General features: G+C 54.4%; 1 protein-coding gene across 4 annotated transcripts in view; it reads right to left on the bottom strand.

Moving 5' to 3' along the window:
- RGS3 (regulator of G-protein signaling 3) overlaps window positions 1-16,632 on the bottom strand; it is a 107,198-nt gene that overhangs the window by 81,877 nt on the left and 8,689 nt on the right. For 3 of the 4 annotated variants that reach the window (XM_005880911.2, XM_014528912.1, XM_014528911.1), the window contains exons 5-11: window positions 12,455-12,515; window positions 11,242-11,332; window positions 10,551-10,606; window positions 4,173-4,254; window positions 3,268-3,373; window positions 2,197-2,548; window positions 1,307-1,346 (exon numbers count right to left, since the gene is read on the bottom strand). In XM_005880911.2, coding sequence (XP_005880973.2) covers window positions 1,307-1,346; window positions 2,197-2,548; window positions 3,268-3,373; window positions 4,173-4,254; window positions 10,551-10,606; window positions 11,242-11,332; window positions 12,455-12,515 — 788 coding nt within the window. Of the gene's footprint in view, window positions 1-1,306; window positions 1,347-2,196; window positions 2,549-3,267; window positions 3,374-4,172; window positions 4,255-8,334; window positions 8,457-10,550; window positions 10,607-11,241; window positions 11,333-12,454; window positions 12,516-16,632 lie in introns of those variants that run through there. The other variant, XM_005880912.2, reaches the window with a different exon arrangement.

Genomic DNA, 16,632 nt, shown 5'->3' with positions numbered 1-16,632 from the left:
ACAGGCATTCTTCCAAGTAGCCGCTCTAAGCAAGCGTCATCTTCACATGACTGATGGAGGGGGACGGAAGGCACAAGTGCAAGTGGCTGGGAGAAGGCCACTCTCAAGGAAGAAGGTCAAAGGGCACTCTGCAGGCCCTAGAGGAAGGGCTCAGGCATACCCAGGTAGGCATCACGAACCACCTGGCAAGGCTGGTCTCAACATTCTAGTCAGAAGTCTTCAGCAGGCACATAGGGGGCCTGAAGGAATGCCCAGCCAGTTCCAGCACCAAGACTGATAGCTCAGGCTTCCTAAGAGAAGGAGTTGCTTTTGAGCCCTGCTTCTCTCCCTGGCCCTTAAGAAATAGGGCCAGGGTTTGAAGGCCAAAGGAGAAGAATCATTCAAACAGCAGAGACATTTGCACTTCAAAGACAACTACCCTCTGTGTAGCACCTCTCTGTATATATACAGGCTACTACCCACAACCACTACCTTCTTTAACTCTCCCACAACCCTGAGGTGGAAATTATCAGCCCCATTTTATAGATAAAGAAACTGAGGCTCAGTGAGGGCACATGAGTTGATCAAAGTCACACAGCTAGGACTCCAATTTGAAACCTCCCAGCTCCAAATTCCATGCCTCCCTTCCATGCAGACCTGACCATGCTGCCTACAGCACCTAACATATATTGGTTGCTCAGTAAAAACTGGATGAATCTCAATTGAATGCCCGAGTCCTATACACCATCTCTTAGACAAGATCCCCCACTTCTTCCTCCTTAGGCAGACTCCAAGGCAGAAAGACACTGGGGTTCGAAACAGCGATCAGACTATCAATCCCCAGAGGGAAAGTGGGGGAGGGTGGGGGTAAGGGGAAGAGATCAACTGAAGAACTTGTATGCATGCACATAAGCCAAACCAATGGATACGGACAACAGGGGGATGAGAGCATGAGTGGGGAGGGGGGGAAGTTGGGGGTTAATGGGGGGATGAGGACACATTTGTAATACCTTAACCAATAAAGAAATTAAAGATTAAAAATAAAAAAGAAAACTAGCAAACTATGATGAAGGTTGTAGGGGAAACTCATGTATCAGCACATTAAAAGTTGAAGTTTCTCTTTGAAAAAAAAAAAAAAGACACGGGTTCAGTGTGGGAGAAAATGCACCACGAGGAAACAGAGTCTGCATCAACATGGGGGTGGGGTGGGGTCTTGACCCTGTTGAGAAGGCCTCCAACCTCAGAGGAGGAGGCTGGGCCTGGCCCCCCGGCTGACCTCGCAATCTCTCAAGGGCTCGGAGGGCACAGCAGCAGAGGACCCACTCACCTTCGGGGATGGCATCCTCCTGGTACACAGGCCGCAGCAGCTGCAAGGCAAAGACAGGAGAACCACCTCAGCCCCAGGCGCAGGGCAGGACAACCCGGCAGGCTGCTCGCCCCAGCCTGGCGATGGGAAGGGAACACCTCGGGGCACTAGGGAAAACGGCAACCCTGCTACCAAGCTGAGAGGGGGCTTGGGAATAAGTCCAGAAACCTCCAGAATCTTAGAGGTGAACAGGCTATAGCTGTCAACAAGTCTAACCCCTGGGCCAAGTCCCCACCTTCCTTGAAGGCAGCTTGTTCCAAAAAATGTTCCATGGAACATTGGCACTGAGCGATGCTAACAACCCTGCCACAGGGTGCGCCCCAGGGGGGTCTGGGAAATGCTGAGTGAAACAAGGTTAAGCCACCGTCTCTAGTGCGGGACCACTGGGACAGGCTCCAATGGGCTAGTATGCACTGGGATAGTACTCAAACTTATTTGACTTCAGAACACTTTTCCCCAAAAAATATCTCATGGGGGTAATGTTTTGGGGCGCACACTCCATCATCCCACCCTGCCATCCTGTACTGTCTGCTTTCACACCTTTTATAACTGGGGACTCCCCCCACCACCACCCACAGCAGCCCATCCCATTGTGGGAACGTGCAGGCTGGCACAAAGCTCTTCCTTCTTCTGAGGAGCAATCTTCTACCTTGTGACATCCCCTGGGTCTGTGTCTATGTCCTGAGCCCACAGAGGCCCACCTGCTCTCCACACCCAGGACAGCCCTGCAGCCGCGGAGCTAACACACACTCCCATCCCCTTGCAGGCTCCTCCCCACATAATGTTGAGTCTTTTCCTGGCCTCACCCAGGGACCCATGCCCTTCACCTTCCCCGAACCAGCTGTCCATACCTGGCTCCCAGGGTTCAGCGGGGCCAGGATGATGTAGTTGGGGTCGGTGGGGGCAGTGGCACGGGACAGCGCCGGCAGGGTATGCTGGCCCCCGCGCTTGGCCACCTCGGTGTAGCGCTCCCAGCCTCCGAGCAGCAGCCCATCGGAGCTGTCACATACCAGGTGGCAGCTGTGGCGCTGCTCAGGCCGAGCCTGGGCCCCATGGGCGCAGTTCTTCTCCCGCTTGTTGGGGGGCAACTGGAGGTCATGCGCCGACTTGCAGGACGCCCGCCGCAGGACCCCGCCATCCGGGCCTGGCTTGACTTGGGGGACCAGGCGCCACACGAGCAGGATGATCTCACTGGGGCAGCTCCTGGAAACAGAGAAGTTGAGTCTGGGGGAGACCAGAGTCCGCTGGGGCCAGGGCCTGCAGGGGCAGAGAGGAAGAGTAGGGCAGGGGGAGAAGCCCCTAACGTCAGGGCAGGAAGGGGGACAAGAGACCATGTGAAACAGAGAGGGCATAGGGTTCCCTTAGGACAACCCTAACGGACTGGCAGAGGCTGAGAAGGGTGCTGAGGCCAAGGCCAGGTTAAACAAGAAAGAGTATCAAATTCAATGAGTGACGTCTGTGGGCAACATATACGCCAGGAGGAGCAAGCAAACACCTGCGTGCGTCCATTCATCCAGTCACTTTAGAAGCAGGCCCGCGATGGGCCATGAGGGTTCTACCCCAGCCGGCCAAAATTTAGAGGGCCCAAACATTATCAAGAGTTGTTTTTTTTTTTAATTGGGCATTTGACACATTTGCAACATCTACACACCCTTTAAAACAATGGGCTTAGCTGTGAGGTAGCAGAAATAATTAGCTCAAGTAGAAAGCCACCTCCTGGAACCAGAGGGTTGGTTTGAGAGCTCCTTCCCTGCTGTTTGAGCCCTGAACCTTCCATTTGCAGGCTGAGAAACCGATTCCCTGAGGGGCAGAGTGAATTGCTGACGGCTGGGCAAAGGAGGGAAGGATAAGGCCCCGTGCCAGGGCTGGGGAGGGGAGGCGTGCCACCAGCCGGGCCTCAGGCAGCCCCCGGCCCCTCTCACCGGATCTCGTGGGCCAGCTCCACGCATTTCCAGTGCTCCACGGGCCTCTCGTTCAGCTGTAGCACAGTGTCCAGCTGCTGCAGCCCTGCCCTGTCTGCCGGGCCCCCTGCAGGGACAAAGAAAGGACACTCAAGGGCTCCTCAAGCCCACAACCCACTGGAAGGACCTGGGGTCCTTTGCTTCCCCAGTGACCCAGGACAAGGACTGCCGCTCTGTTTCTTCATCCGTGAAAGGAGGGGCCGACCTTGGCGGCTCCCAGGGACCCCAGAGGAACATACCCTTCACCTGTTCACACTTCTCTGCTTCCAGCCAGTCCCACCCCACTCCCCAGGGCCTCCCACCCCCTGAGGGCCCTTCTTTGGTACCAGGCTCACACACTTCATTCATTCCTTCAGCATCAAGTGCCAACCTCGTGCCCGACCCCATGCAGGCACTGGGGTCACCCAGACCACCGAGCATTGGCTTCTCCTCCGGAGATGCTCACGCTGTGATTAGGAGAAATCTTTTCTTTATGGAAAATAGGAAGGGGATGCCTGTGTTTCAGTGCTACTCAGGCTTGGCATAGGATAAAATGCCAATTCCTAAACAGAGTTCAGAAATGACTCCTTTTCCCATGCAGCCATTATTGAAAGTATAGGTTTAGTTCCTGTTTGAAATGCCTGGGAAGCCAAAATATAAAAATCTATTTTCATTTTGATAAAGACACACAGACAAAAAAGAGCGGGCCTATTTTCATAAACCTCAATTTTCTCTGTGGTCATTTGAAAATATTATTCTTTTCGTTTTGAAAGACGAGGCCACATGTTGCTCCACTCTGGGGCTCCCCTTACAGTCCACGGTCTTGTTTGCACAGCCCACATGCGCGGCGGGAGAATGGGGCTGCATCACCCAAGACACTCACTTACCTGAATCCACCGCCTGGACGCGGACCGGAGAGTCACAGCAGATGGTGAAGCCGAAGCCATCCTTCCCCCTCGGGATGGTGATCTAGGACACAGCCCGGCCCAGTTACTCCCAGGGGCCGACCCAGGGTCAGGACGCCCACAGGCCCCACCCCAGAGCCACCCTCCTCTCTCACTGGAGCCAAAGAGGAGACTGGCCAGCCTCTCACCGTCCCTGTCTCGGTCCAGGCCTCTTGACCACTGGGTTGTGGGCCAAGCAGGAAAGCTGGGAGCTCAGGCCGATGCGGAGGCTGGGATGGAGAGAGCCTTGAAAGGGCAAACCTCGCCTTCCTCGGCCCAGCTGACATGCAGCCCTTTCCCAAAGGCCCACTGGACCTGCACATCTGCACTTGGCCTGTGAGCCACTGCCTGCTTGGTCCCTTTCTCCTCCCCAGAAACAAAGCCAACCTGGTCGCTGCCTTCCCAGAGAACAGGAGGAGGAAGGCAGGGACACATACACGCACACCCTCAAGTCAAAGGTCACAGGGCAAGTGCTGGGGTTCTCAGGGCCGTCCATCGCCAGAACTCGAGGCATCCAACGAGGGCTCCCAGGTGAGGGGGCAGGTGAGGACATAGTCAGGCCTCCCCGCTGAACCCGCACTGGCCACTGACCTCACTGTGCCTGCTGAGGCCCGTGTGCCCATGTGCAGGGCAGCTCCACAAGCCCTCCCTTTAGAAGCCCCCCCGGAAGGGTTGTGCCATCCGATGCTCTTTACAAGGCATTCAGTTCCTGCTGCGTGCCGGGCTCTGCTGAGGTACGGAAGCATGAGGCCTGGGTCTCTGGCTCCCAGAGAGACATGAGGGCACACAAGTCTTTCTGAAGCAAAGCAGGACATGACAAGCATTATAGCAAAACATGAAGGCCGCGCTGGGAATGGCTCTCTGTGCTTGGCTTCACGCACCACAGGAACGCAGCAAGTGCTAAGTTAATGAGGACAGCCCAGCAGCACCCCACTGGCAGTGGGGAGCTGGGGGGCTGGCGGGGGCGGGGGGGTGCAATACAGTCTGCTGACTCAATTCAGTTCAGTCTTGCTGTGCTCCCCCTCTATTTTCCCCCAATTAGGCTTTGGGCGGAGTGCAGAAGGCCCAGCCTGGCCCACCCAAAAGTGATTCCAAGCTGCTGGGAACAGGTGCATGAAAGCAACAGAAGACAGGTTCAAGGGGGCTCCAAGAGACCCCCTGGAAGTGGATGGAGTGGGCCCTGGCGAGGCACAGGGAGGGTGTCCCAGGCAGGCTGGGAAAGAAGCCAGCTCAGCAAGCCTGGAAAGGTCAGGGCTGCCCGCCTGTCAGGAGATTCTCTTCAAGGCTAGGTGCCTGGCATTCACCTGCCAGCTGTCGCCAAGGTCAGGCGTGAGGAAGGGGAGGGCCAGGGGCCCAGGGTGACCAAGGCGCTTGGAAGCTGCCAGGAGGCCCCAGAGGCTCTGCTTCCCACCAGCCCTGGGACTGGATTCAAAGCAGAGTTTTTAAAACAGGAAATCTGACAGACAAGGGGAGGGGGGAGGGGGCAGGAAAATACCCTGTTCCCATAAGAATTCTGGGAAAACACGCAGCTAAGACAGGAAGAGAAAAAAATGGAAAGAAAGAAAGAAAAACAAACGCTGGAGTAAGTGCGGAAAGCCAGGCCGAGGCTGAGGGAAGCTGTCAGGAGCCTGGTCCACTCCACACGACCAGGGATCCTCGGGGCCTGGCGACTCACCCTCAACCCAGGCGGAAGCTGGGATTCCAAAGTCTTGCCAGCACTTCCCTCGTCCTACCCCACAAGGCCCGCAGCCCCTCTGGCCTCGGCGCAGGCTCTGGAAACAGGTCCTAGCCCCCTGTTTCAGGCACGGTGCTGACAATTAGGGACTGGCTGCGGAGTGGAGTCTGGAGTTGAACTGTGTGCTCCAGCAAAACAGCCTCCCACATCCACACCCTGGTCTCCTCATCCAGGTGGCACCGTGGACTGGAGCGCCTTCTGCCTTCCTGGGCACCGGCCTAAGAAGAGCCAGCCGGGTCCCTGGTCCAAACAGCTGGGGGGTGGGGAAGGCTGGGAAGAGGAGAGGGGATGAGGAAGCAAAGGGTGGGACCGAGGGAAGGAAACAGCATTATTCTCTGGCCATCGTGAGCACTGGCCACGCTGAAAAGACGGGGCTCAAAGAACCTGAGCCTCACTGCAGCCCTGAGTGGAAGGCAGGGCCGGTTTAAAGAGAAAGAAAGTGAAGCCTCCCGCTCTCGGTCCTCCTCTCTGACCTCAGGCCTTGGGGTCAGGAGGTGAGGAGAGCAGCCCCGCCCTGACTCCGGGACCTCAGTGGTGGCTCCTGACAGAGGCCGTCCCTCCTGGGGGTGGTCCTTGCTCTTTCCTGTCTGGGGCAGGAACTGCCACTGCTCCTGGATCTCTCCCGTCGCCGCACCTCCCCTCTGCCCTCCTGCCTGGTTTCTGGGCTCTTCCACGCCTAGACTTCATCTCCAGCTGCCCCACTCGTGGACTGTACCAGGTGCCTTGGCAGGCGCTACACACAACACTCCATTTATCCTCCCAGCGTCATCCCTGGGCATTAGCATCCCTTTCCACCGACGGGGAGACTGAGACTCGGGGAAGAAAAGTGACGTGCTCAGGGCCACAGCTGAAGAACAGCAGAGCTGGACTTGAGCCCGGGTCTGACAAAAAGCTGGTGCTCTCAATATAGCACTGGTTCCTAGCGCAGGCTTGTCTTGAACTTGAGCCCCAGAGCCCCAGGCCCAGCCCCACACTCATGCCTGGCCCCATTGTGACTGCAAGGTGCCTGTAGTCCCAAGGTGACCAAGGACTTCTTGACCTCCCATCCAGTGCCCTCGCGGCCTCACCACTCTGCCACCCCGGTGTGGCAGGGGCCACTCTGCCTGGCTCCAGGAGGGTGGGAGGGCAGGGTGGGGCCGTGCAGGGAGGGAGGACTGAAGGGAGAACCTGTGGGTCTCTGGCTGTGGGGCCGCTGTGCAGGAGACCCCTCTGGGCATCTCCCTTGGACCTAAGGCTGCCTGTCCCAAGGAGTCAAGACCCAGGTTTCAGTCTGTGCATTAAAACACACAGAGGGACTTTTCTGTACTTACACAATCAGAACCATTTCTTAGCTCCCATTCCCAAAATCTGGACATCCCTTGCCTGCACCCTCACTGAGCCCATGGCTTTTTTTTTTTATATAAGGGAAAATGTCCATCACAGAAGAGGCTCAGAGACTAACGGATCCTCGCTCCCACTCTGCCCTACGTCCTAAAACTGGAGGCTGAGAGGCTAGACCAGCTGTGGGCAAACTACGGCCCGCGGGCCGGATCCGGCCCGTTTGAAATAAATAAAACTAAAAAAAAAAAGACCGTACCCTTTTATGTAATGATGTTTACTTTGAATTTATATTAGTTCACACAAACACTCCATCCATGCTTTTGTTCCGGCCCTCCGGTCCAGTTTAAGAACCCATTGTGGCCCTCAAGTCAAAAAGTTTGCCCACCCCTGGGCTAGACCCTCTCGGTGAACTTGGGCTCCAGAGCCAGAGGACTCTGGATCCGCCTCAAGGTATCAGTGGGGAGGAAAATCATGTGTGCATGTCCATGGGTGAGCGTGTACGAGAAAAATCACATGTCCGTACAGAAACAGAAACATCCTATCTCACATGCAAGCGCGCACTGACTCAGGCAGAAACAGTCACACAATCACACACACGCGCACACAATGCAGGACAGGCACTGCTGTCCCATCGGAAGTAGGGAAAGTTCGAAAAAATACAAAGTTAGCAAAAAAAAAACCCACAAACCCCGGCTGCTCAGCAACTTAGCCACTTGCATTCTCAGGCTCGGGGCACTTTTTTAACAACCACGCTGCCACAAAATAAGAAAACAGAAAATCAATCAATAATCCCACGAGGGACACCACCCAGCCACTGGTTAGGACAACACAGAGCTGGACCCCATCGGCCCCTAGAGAGAGGGGCAGTGGGCGAAGGCTGGGTCTCAGGTCCAGCTCCTGCCTCTGTCCTCCCCTTAAATCAAAACGAACCTGCAAGGCGCAGGAGGGGACAAGGACGGCCACGAGGGGAGAGAAGTCCTGCTAGGCTAAGCCCCCAACCCTGACCCCCAGTGACACCCCATGCCGCCCCTCAAAGGGCCGAGCACCCACCTGGCGGTAGCGGCGCTCCGAGCACACCTTGCAGAGCCCGTTGAAGCGGTTCATGGCTGCAGGTCCTGCTCCGCTGCTGCCCCATGAAAACCCAGCTCTCCCCCCAGCAGTAGGAGCCCGCACTGCGCCCCGTCAGCCTGGCATGACCGCCCTGGGAAGCCCGCCCCGCAGAAGAATGGCAGGAAATCACCTCTCACCTCCCCAGGCCCTGTCTGTGCTGTGTGCCTCTGCATGATAAGCCCGAAGGCTTCCTGAAACCTCAGAATGACAAGGAAGAGGGAGAGTTTTATATTAAAATTCCTGTCAACTAGTTAGTATTCCCCGGGCCCAGCGGGGAGAGGGCGCCTTTGTTCTGGCTGCATTCTCCGCCGTGGGCCACTTGGTGATTCCAGTGTTCTCACAAACACCCCTGGCCACAGGAGAGTCCGGGCAGAAAACACGGCCCACTCTCTACCAGTGCTGCCTCTCCCTGCAAATCCCAGGGTCCCCCACCCCCCGCAAATCCAGGGGACCAACCCAGCCTACGGAATCGAAGCCCGGCTCAGGGGGTTGCGCCCTCAGACGTACCGGCTCACCACAGGGAACATGAAACATTTGGAGTCTGAGGACCTGCCTGCCACTCAGCAGCTACTTAAAAGCCAGCTTCCTCATCCTTGTAAGTGGGCTGCTTTCAGGTCTGATTAGCCCATAAAGGCAAATTGGGGAGGGTTTCCAATCACCAGATGGTCCAGCCTCCGCATTTTACCCATGAAGAAGCGGAGGCCTGGAGCAGTCAAGGTCACACAGCTGGGTAGCAAGGAGCAGGGACCAAAACTCCATTCTCGTTCCCTGTCCTGTAGCACAGCACCTGGTGAGCCTACACCCGCCTCAGCGTCCCTGGGGAAACCCCGACCCACCCACATCCTTGATGCCAGAGAGTGTCCCTTCATCCAGCCCAGCTTTGGTTGTCATGACAGCGGACAGGTCACCCAGGTTTCTGGGCCTCCATCTCCCCATCCACACAATGGACAAGTTGAACAGGTGACTTTGGGAGGGGCGGGGGCTCTCGCCCACCCCAACAAAGCCTCCAACAACCATGCCCCCTTGGCTGAGTCCTACAGACAACTTCGGGGGTGCAAGCCCAGGAAAATCAAATGCGCCTCAGAACAATGCGCCCTGGGCCCAAGGCCTGTGCACAGAAGCAGGGCCTTCCCAAGCCACCTGGAAGCCTGCAGTGTGGGTGTCCCTGTGGCCCCCACAGATCACCAGCGAGGCTCCCTGCTCACTGTCCTCTGTGACCACAAGTACGGAGAGAGGGAGAGAGGTCATTGCAGGTCCCCCACTGCAGCTAGAAGACAGTTTTAAACGACTAAGAAAGCCACATAAAAAACAGTAACTGACCAGTTCCTCTAACACAGTGCTATCCAATACAGCAGCAACTACATACATGTGCAAGGTGAATTTAAATTAAATAAATGTCAGGACCTCGGTCAGACTAGTCACATTTCAGGGGCTCAATAGCCACAGGCAGGGAGTGGCTGGCTACCATATTGGAAAGCATGGCTGTAGGTTGTCCGCTCCATGAGAGCAGGGACATCTCTGAACCGTACACATCTGTAAGACAGGGAAGTGACAACCCCCTCGGAGGTGGGAGTCGGGATTAAATTCAACAACAACAGCACCTGGCACGCGGGGCTACTCAGTCTCTGGGAGTTTGTTTCTCCCTCTCTAAGTTACTGAAGACACCCATGGATCACCTGCCATGTTCTGCCAAGAGACGGAATGAATTTGGGGGAATTCTCCCATCCCTACGTGAAGGCTCCCCCCTAGATGCAAAGCCCTGATGGAGCGAGAACCATCGGTCTCAGGGTGAGACACTCGACTGCTCCTTGACACCGAGCAGCCCTAACCTGAGAGGCCAATTGGGCCTCAGTTCCAGGGAAAGTAAGGCGTGTGAGGAGACCTGTGGGGAAAGGAGGACTCGGCTTCAAGAGGCTGAAAGTCAAGAAGATCCGGATTCCTCCATTTCCAGGGCCAGGGCCTGGCTCTCCCCAAGCACGAGTAACCAGAGAGGAGCGTCAGAAACAATCCCTTAAAAATGCACACTTGCTGAGTTTCCGGGCACCAAGTGCTGCCCTGTTTAGGAGTCTCCTGGGCCAAGGGACTGACCAAGAGCAGGTTCGAACCCAGAGCAATGCTCAGGCCCATGAGTCCAACCCCGGCGTGTCTCCACCTACCTTAAGTTCTTCCCCGTCCTCAGTGTCCCCACCTCCTGGCATTCTCAGCAGCGGGTCTGGAAGGCAACAGAGCAGCATCAGACAGTGTCTGCTGGCATATAAGCGTCCGTCCCATAGACCACCCAGAGGCCCAGGCCAGAGTGCCAGGCCCACGTGGCGGCCCAGGTCACTCCTGGCCTCCAGGATGTGGGGATGCCTGAGCTCGGGTCGGGCAGGAGCTCGGGAGCCATGACTATGTATGGGAGGGACAGAACAGAGGAAATGCAAAATCCACGTCCTGAACCTCAGGACTCATGGCCAGGCCCGCGGGCCCTGTCCACAGAGGTGAGTTAGCAAGGCAGCTGGAGAGGATCCTGAGACCACTGGCCCTGGCAAGGGGCCATGTAGGAAGCTCCTGAAGCCACCCTCCCTGAGCTAGGGGTGGGACCGAACCACATGGGATCAGGCCTATAACCCTACCCAAGTCCAACCAGATACATGAAGGTACATGGGTAAGAGGCTACCTGCTGCCCACATACTAGCAGGGGTTCGAGAGAAGTCCCTGGGCCCATGGTCTGATCATAGCTGGGATGACATCTGCCACAAAACACAGGCATTGATGCTACTACCCAGAAAGGGAATGGGGAGGTCAGGGGGGGAGAGGGGAGTGTGGCAGCACATCTGGGCAGAAGCTGAGGTGGTGTGCATATACCTCTCAGGGGTCGCAGTCGCCGCCTAGCCACCTTCAGGTGCTTGGTCCGGCCCAGGTCCTCCCCCAGAAGGTAGTACCAACCACTGATCTCCTGTCACAAGAGAAGACATGACACACTCAGAGGAGGCAGAGGGCACAGGTCAGGCAGCCACCAATACCCCTCACAGAGCAGCAGCACTTCTGCAGAGATGGACACTCTGGCCTCTCCGCCCCTAAAGAACTGTCGTGACTACACCTCCAGGAAGCCTTCCCTGATGCAATGAACAGAGCTGGTCCTCCCTTCTGCTGAATTCCCACAGTCTTTTCCCCTGAAGCACAGTCTACTTGCATGCCTACCTCCCCCACTAAGCTGTGAACAGGCTCACTGATGTGCCTAGCACTGTGCCTGGTATACAGTAGGAGCCCAATAAATGTTGACAGAAGGGAGGGAATGAGGGATGGAGGGAGATGCCAGAAAGTAGGCATCCTGAGGCTCCTGTGCAGTCTCCAGGGCGGAACATCTTCTCCCAACAGGGAACGAAGCCCAGGTTGCAGTCAAGACACTTGGGACCCACATACAGGATGAAGGGTCCTCAGCCACCTACCCAAGACCTCACTGCCAGGACACTAAGCTGGGTGACAGGGCCACCTGGCAACGTCGTGTGGCAGGCCATCAGGACATCACCAGGGATGTACAAAAGGAGCATGTCCCTCTCCTGCTCAAAAGCCTCCAGTTTGGGGGTGCAGTGCAGAGTAGAGATGGATGAGGGGCTAGCTACCCAGGGGAGAGGTCTCTAGACCCCAAAGAGTCCTCACCCAGCCAGGAGGATAGCTCCATGGAGGATGTTCACTCCACCCTGGTACCTGCTTGGCCCAAAAACACAAGACCTGGTAGGTGACATCACGGTGATCCCTGGAGCATCCCGTAAGTACCTGGCCCTCCTCCTCCAGGGAAGCACCAGGAGTGCTCTGAGCTTCAAGGGACCTACCAGTGTCCTTAATGGCAGACACCAGGACCCGAGTCTCTGGGAGGACTTGGGGGCTCCTAACAACTGCTCTCTGACCAAAATAAATCAAGAAGGGACCCAAACCCTTGGCACATAGATGACAAACACAGTATTGTTATCCAGGCCACAGGGCACCTAACACAGAAAGAAGCCCTGCCCAAAGGCTTCCAGACAAAGCAACTGGTCCTCGGTGGGATGACCCTGCCAGAAGCTTCCCTAGGACTCACCTTGTCTGGAGTCAGGAGAGACCTCACCCCGAAGCTCATGCAGCCGATGAGTCCACTCTGTCTGGGAGAACAACAGAGGCTTAAGTCAGCACCTTTTCCCTGGGGTATTTCAGGAAATCGATTATCAAGTGTAACGTGGGTTTGTCGGATGCACTGCAGTTTACATCATCTCATTTGACCTTTCCAACTCTCATGAGTTAGGCTGGAGAAAAGTTATTTGTCCATTTCACAGATGAAAAAACTGAGGCTCAAAGTTGGTCCTCTTCCAAGGTCACTGGACTAATTAGTAGCAGTGTCCCGTGGGAAAGCCAGGTGTTCCAGGTCGAGGGGCAGCACTCCCTCCATCAGCCACAGAAGCTCAGAGCTACTTCGCAGGTTTTAACTGTTCTGGTGCCAGTAGATCCAAAGAATTGGTCCCCGCAGGAAATTTCAGCTTCCATATTGGCTGATGATGCTCGATTGAGGACAAAGGTTATGAGACCTCAAGCTCAAGAAGCTCTGTCTCAGGTCCAGGCAAGACCTGAGCAGATCTTGGACAGTTTCAGATCAAGATCAAAGGCAACAGGAAAGTCCACGAGAACAACCTGACCTGGTGGCCGGGGGGGACAAGTAGGCGTGAACCAGGGTCAGGCCTCATGGGGATGTCACTGTGGCAAAAGGCTGAGTTCAGGCGGGTCCTTCTTGGCTAAGAGTCATTCAAAGTTCCTTGAAGACTGTCCACTATTGATTGATACTGATTGATACTTGGCAGCTTTCAATAATGATGGCATAGATGAACACTAATGAAATGCAAACAATAACCTCGCTACTGCGAGAGAAAAGGAAATTCACAAATCTGTCGTTTAATGAGGAAAACGCCCACCAAAATATTCACAATGGTTGTTAATGAGGAACACCCACGAAAATTAATAATGATTGTATCTGGTAGGCGGGATTAGTGGAGGTTTTGTTTTCTTTGGGTTTTCAGTGTTTTCCAATTTTCATAGGGAACAAGCAGTACTTTTATAATCAGAAAAAAAAAATAGTATAAAGGTATTGGCAAGTACTTCTATTCTACCACATCGTTCTTTATCCTAACACTAGAGTTGCTTTTTAATTTTTCTATTCTCTCTCCTAGCACATCCCCAACTCAGACTCCTTCCGATTGGTTTACTATTAATCGGGAAACAACATGGGCATTTAGACTGGAGCATAGCCCTGGTGGTTGACGTCAATGTCTGAAAGACCCACACAGATCCAGCATGTTCTGTGGAAGGCACAATAGCAGAGCCAAGATGGCATGAGCTCCCAGATGGGCAGTGAACTCCCTCGAGATGGGCCTCCCTGGAACCTGGCCTAAGGGGGCCTGAGCGAGGTTGGTGGCTATAGCCAGGGGTGCACCACAGAACCCCCTGAAGTGCCTGCCCACATCATATGCCCCAGAGTCTGCTCCCGGAGACCCAGACCCAGCCGTCTCAGGCAGGGTCCAGGCATGTGAGTCTAGAGAAAGCACCTACCGGTGCCTGCCCCAGTCAAGGACCCGTGGTCTAGAAGGCCTCTAGAAATGCTATTATTTGCATTCTCCGGAAAGGGTGGCAGCTCACCACCTAACAGTGCTAAGCAAAGTAAAACTGGCTTCTTGCGGGTAACCCAGCCAAGTGAGGGGCGGAGATTCAGAATGCGGGGGCCTGGTCCTCAGACCGGCGAGCCTGCCCTGCAAATTCTGCACCTGGCTGGGTCCCTCCGGCTACTCTTACCTGGCTATGCCCCCTGCTCTCACTCCCTGCCCCCATTTCCTGCAGCCTGGACTCCACCTGTCCTCCCCTCTCCCTTGCCCCCCCGCACCCATCATACGAGGCCATATCGATAATCCACCCAAAGAGGACAGGGTGATCACCCCAGCAAAGCGACCCTTCCACCTTCCCCTCCCCAGCCCACCACCAAAAACAAATACTCCTCCCTCCTGGCAAGTGGCCAAGGCAGCACTAACGGGGAGAGGCAGCTGCAGGGACCATCACAAGCGCAGATGCTGATCTGAGCTGCAATGGCACAGAAGCCTTGTCGAGACTTTGCCAAAGTCCTCATCACCAATTTAATTCTGTTTGTCAACACATGCAAGAGCAGGCCAGCTGGCACCTAGGTGCCCACACGTTTCTCCCACACTGGGCATGGCTGTAACTTTCTAAGCCTCCGGGCACAGCGCTCCAGCTGTAACGAAGGCTGCCTCTCCCTGCTCTTCGGTAAGTTCAGTTTTCATTCCCCTGTGCTTGGAGAATGCTAAATGGTTAATAGCCTCCTATGAGCGTTGCTTCCTGCTAAGGGGCCTCCAATGATTTCATGATAATTCAGGCAGAGTAAATGGTCACAATTCATGTCCATTAGCAGCACCCTCCCTCTGAGTGTTCTTCAACTGGGCACTTCTGAAACCTGCTTTTGAAAAATCTTTGGAGGAAGAAAGACTTCTTTTGCACGTCACCCGAGTGCACAGCAATAGACCGGTCAGCTTGTAAAATTGGGAACGAATATGCACCCTGGACTGCCTGAAGTTTTGCTTAAGCACAAAGTCCCAGGAGCCAAGCCTTGGTGACTTCTGGATGCCAAACCTTGAGTTCAGGGTTTGGTGCACTCCGTGAAGGCTTGACAAGTGCATGAATCCATTATGCCCATGGTTGGTAGGCACTGGGCAAGGAGCCACGGCATTAATAAGGCAAACATGCAGGAATTTAAATAGCTCAGGACAGCAACACAGGGATGTCACTAGGCAGGGCGAGATGGACAGATGAACAGTGCAGGCAACAAATGATGAAAGCTCAGGAGGCAAGAGGTGGTTTAGGGCTAAGGTGCTCGAAGAAGGCCCAAAGAGTGAAGCCAGAGAGAGTGAGAGGGAGAGCATTTCAGGCAGAGGGAACGTTCAACACGAAGGCTCAGAGGTAAGGCTTCACGAGCACTCACGGGGAAGAGTACTTGGCTCCGTTTACTTTTGAGCCTAAAGTAGGAAACGTCTGCAAGGCAAAAGGCATTGCTATTTTGAGGGAATGCACTTTAATTCCATCTCAGGGACCTTGAACTATTTCTGTGGCAGGGTTACTCCATCTAATCTCAATTTATTTTTAAGTTGATGGGTTAAATCGAACGCATCTTCCCATTCATTATTTCTTTCCTTCGGCTCAGTCCCCATCTCTGGTCACAAGCTCCCTAACATGACAGCACTGTCCTCGGCACTGAGGTCCTGTTTATGAAAGGAGATTCAAGGAGAGAGCACATGCAGAGTACCCATGACCATGTGACACGGAGCAAGCAGGCTCTCCATAAATGTCGGTGCTACTAACATAAACGATTATGTCCTTCAGGCTTATGTGCGTGCTGCTGCTGCTGCTGTTTTTAACTTGGTGCATAACATTACAAATCTAAGCTTGTTCTCTGGCCCCAAGTTCTGAAAATGCTATGACCAGAGCTTCCATTTGGCTTTTACCATATCACCCAACAAAACTTTTAAAGAGCTCAGTTCCACAGTCAGTGATATTAAGGAATTACTGTCAGTTTTAAAACGTGATAATGGCATTGTGGGTTTCTTTTTTTTTTTTAAGCCATCTTTTATAAAGATATAGAGATGAGAGGAGATGATGTCTGGGATTTGCTTTACAATAATCCACTGGAAGAGGGGAAAGTGGGTGGGGCCACAGATGAAACAAGACTAGCCATGTATTGACGATTGACGAAGCTGGGCTAAGCATATGAGGGTTTATGCTATGATATTTTCTACCCTTTCATATGTTTGAAATTGTCTACACCTTCTTAAAAACTCACAGAACCTGAAAGCTGAAAGTCACCTTAGAGGTCGGTGCATTTTACAGACGAGGAAACTGAGGCCCGAAGCAGGGAAAGGACTTACCACGGTCTCACAGCAAGTCTGAGCGAGGCCAAAATCTAGTGTTCTGAGCCAGTTCTCCTCCGCTCCCACTGTGGTCACCATGAAGAGTGGAAATCAGCCAGCCCCCCCCCCCACCAGAACGTTTTTGCAGATCATCTTGTTTCCCTAATACAAGTTTATAGTCCTCACTGGAAAGACCGTGAGAATTAATGAAATTGGTGCTTCCCTTTTATCTCCTATCATTTGCAAAATGTAACTGCCACACATTCAGCTGGATGGCATATAAAACAACGGTATAAATGCTATGGAAAGTACATGTGTTCCTCCG

The sequence above is a fragment of the Myotis brandtii genome, unplaced genomic scaffold (genome assembly GCF_000412655.1).
Source record: "Myotis brandtii unplaced genomic scaffold, ASM41265v1 scaffold658, whole genome shotgun sequence".
Classification (NCBI taxonomy): domain Eukaryota; kingdom Metazoa; phylum Chordata; class Mammalia; order Chiroptera; family Vespertilionidae; genus Myotis; species Myotis brandtii.
The sequence above is the reverse complement of the archived record's forward strand: the minus strand, read 5'-3'. Positions and strand labels throughout refer to the sequence as shown.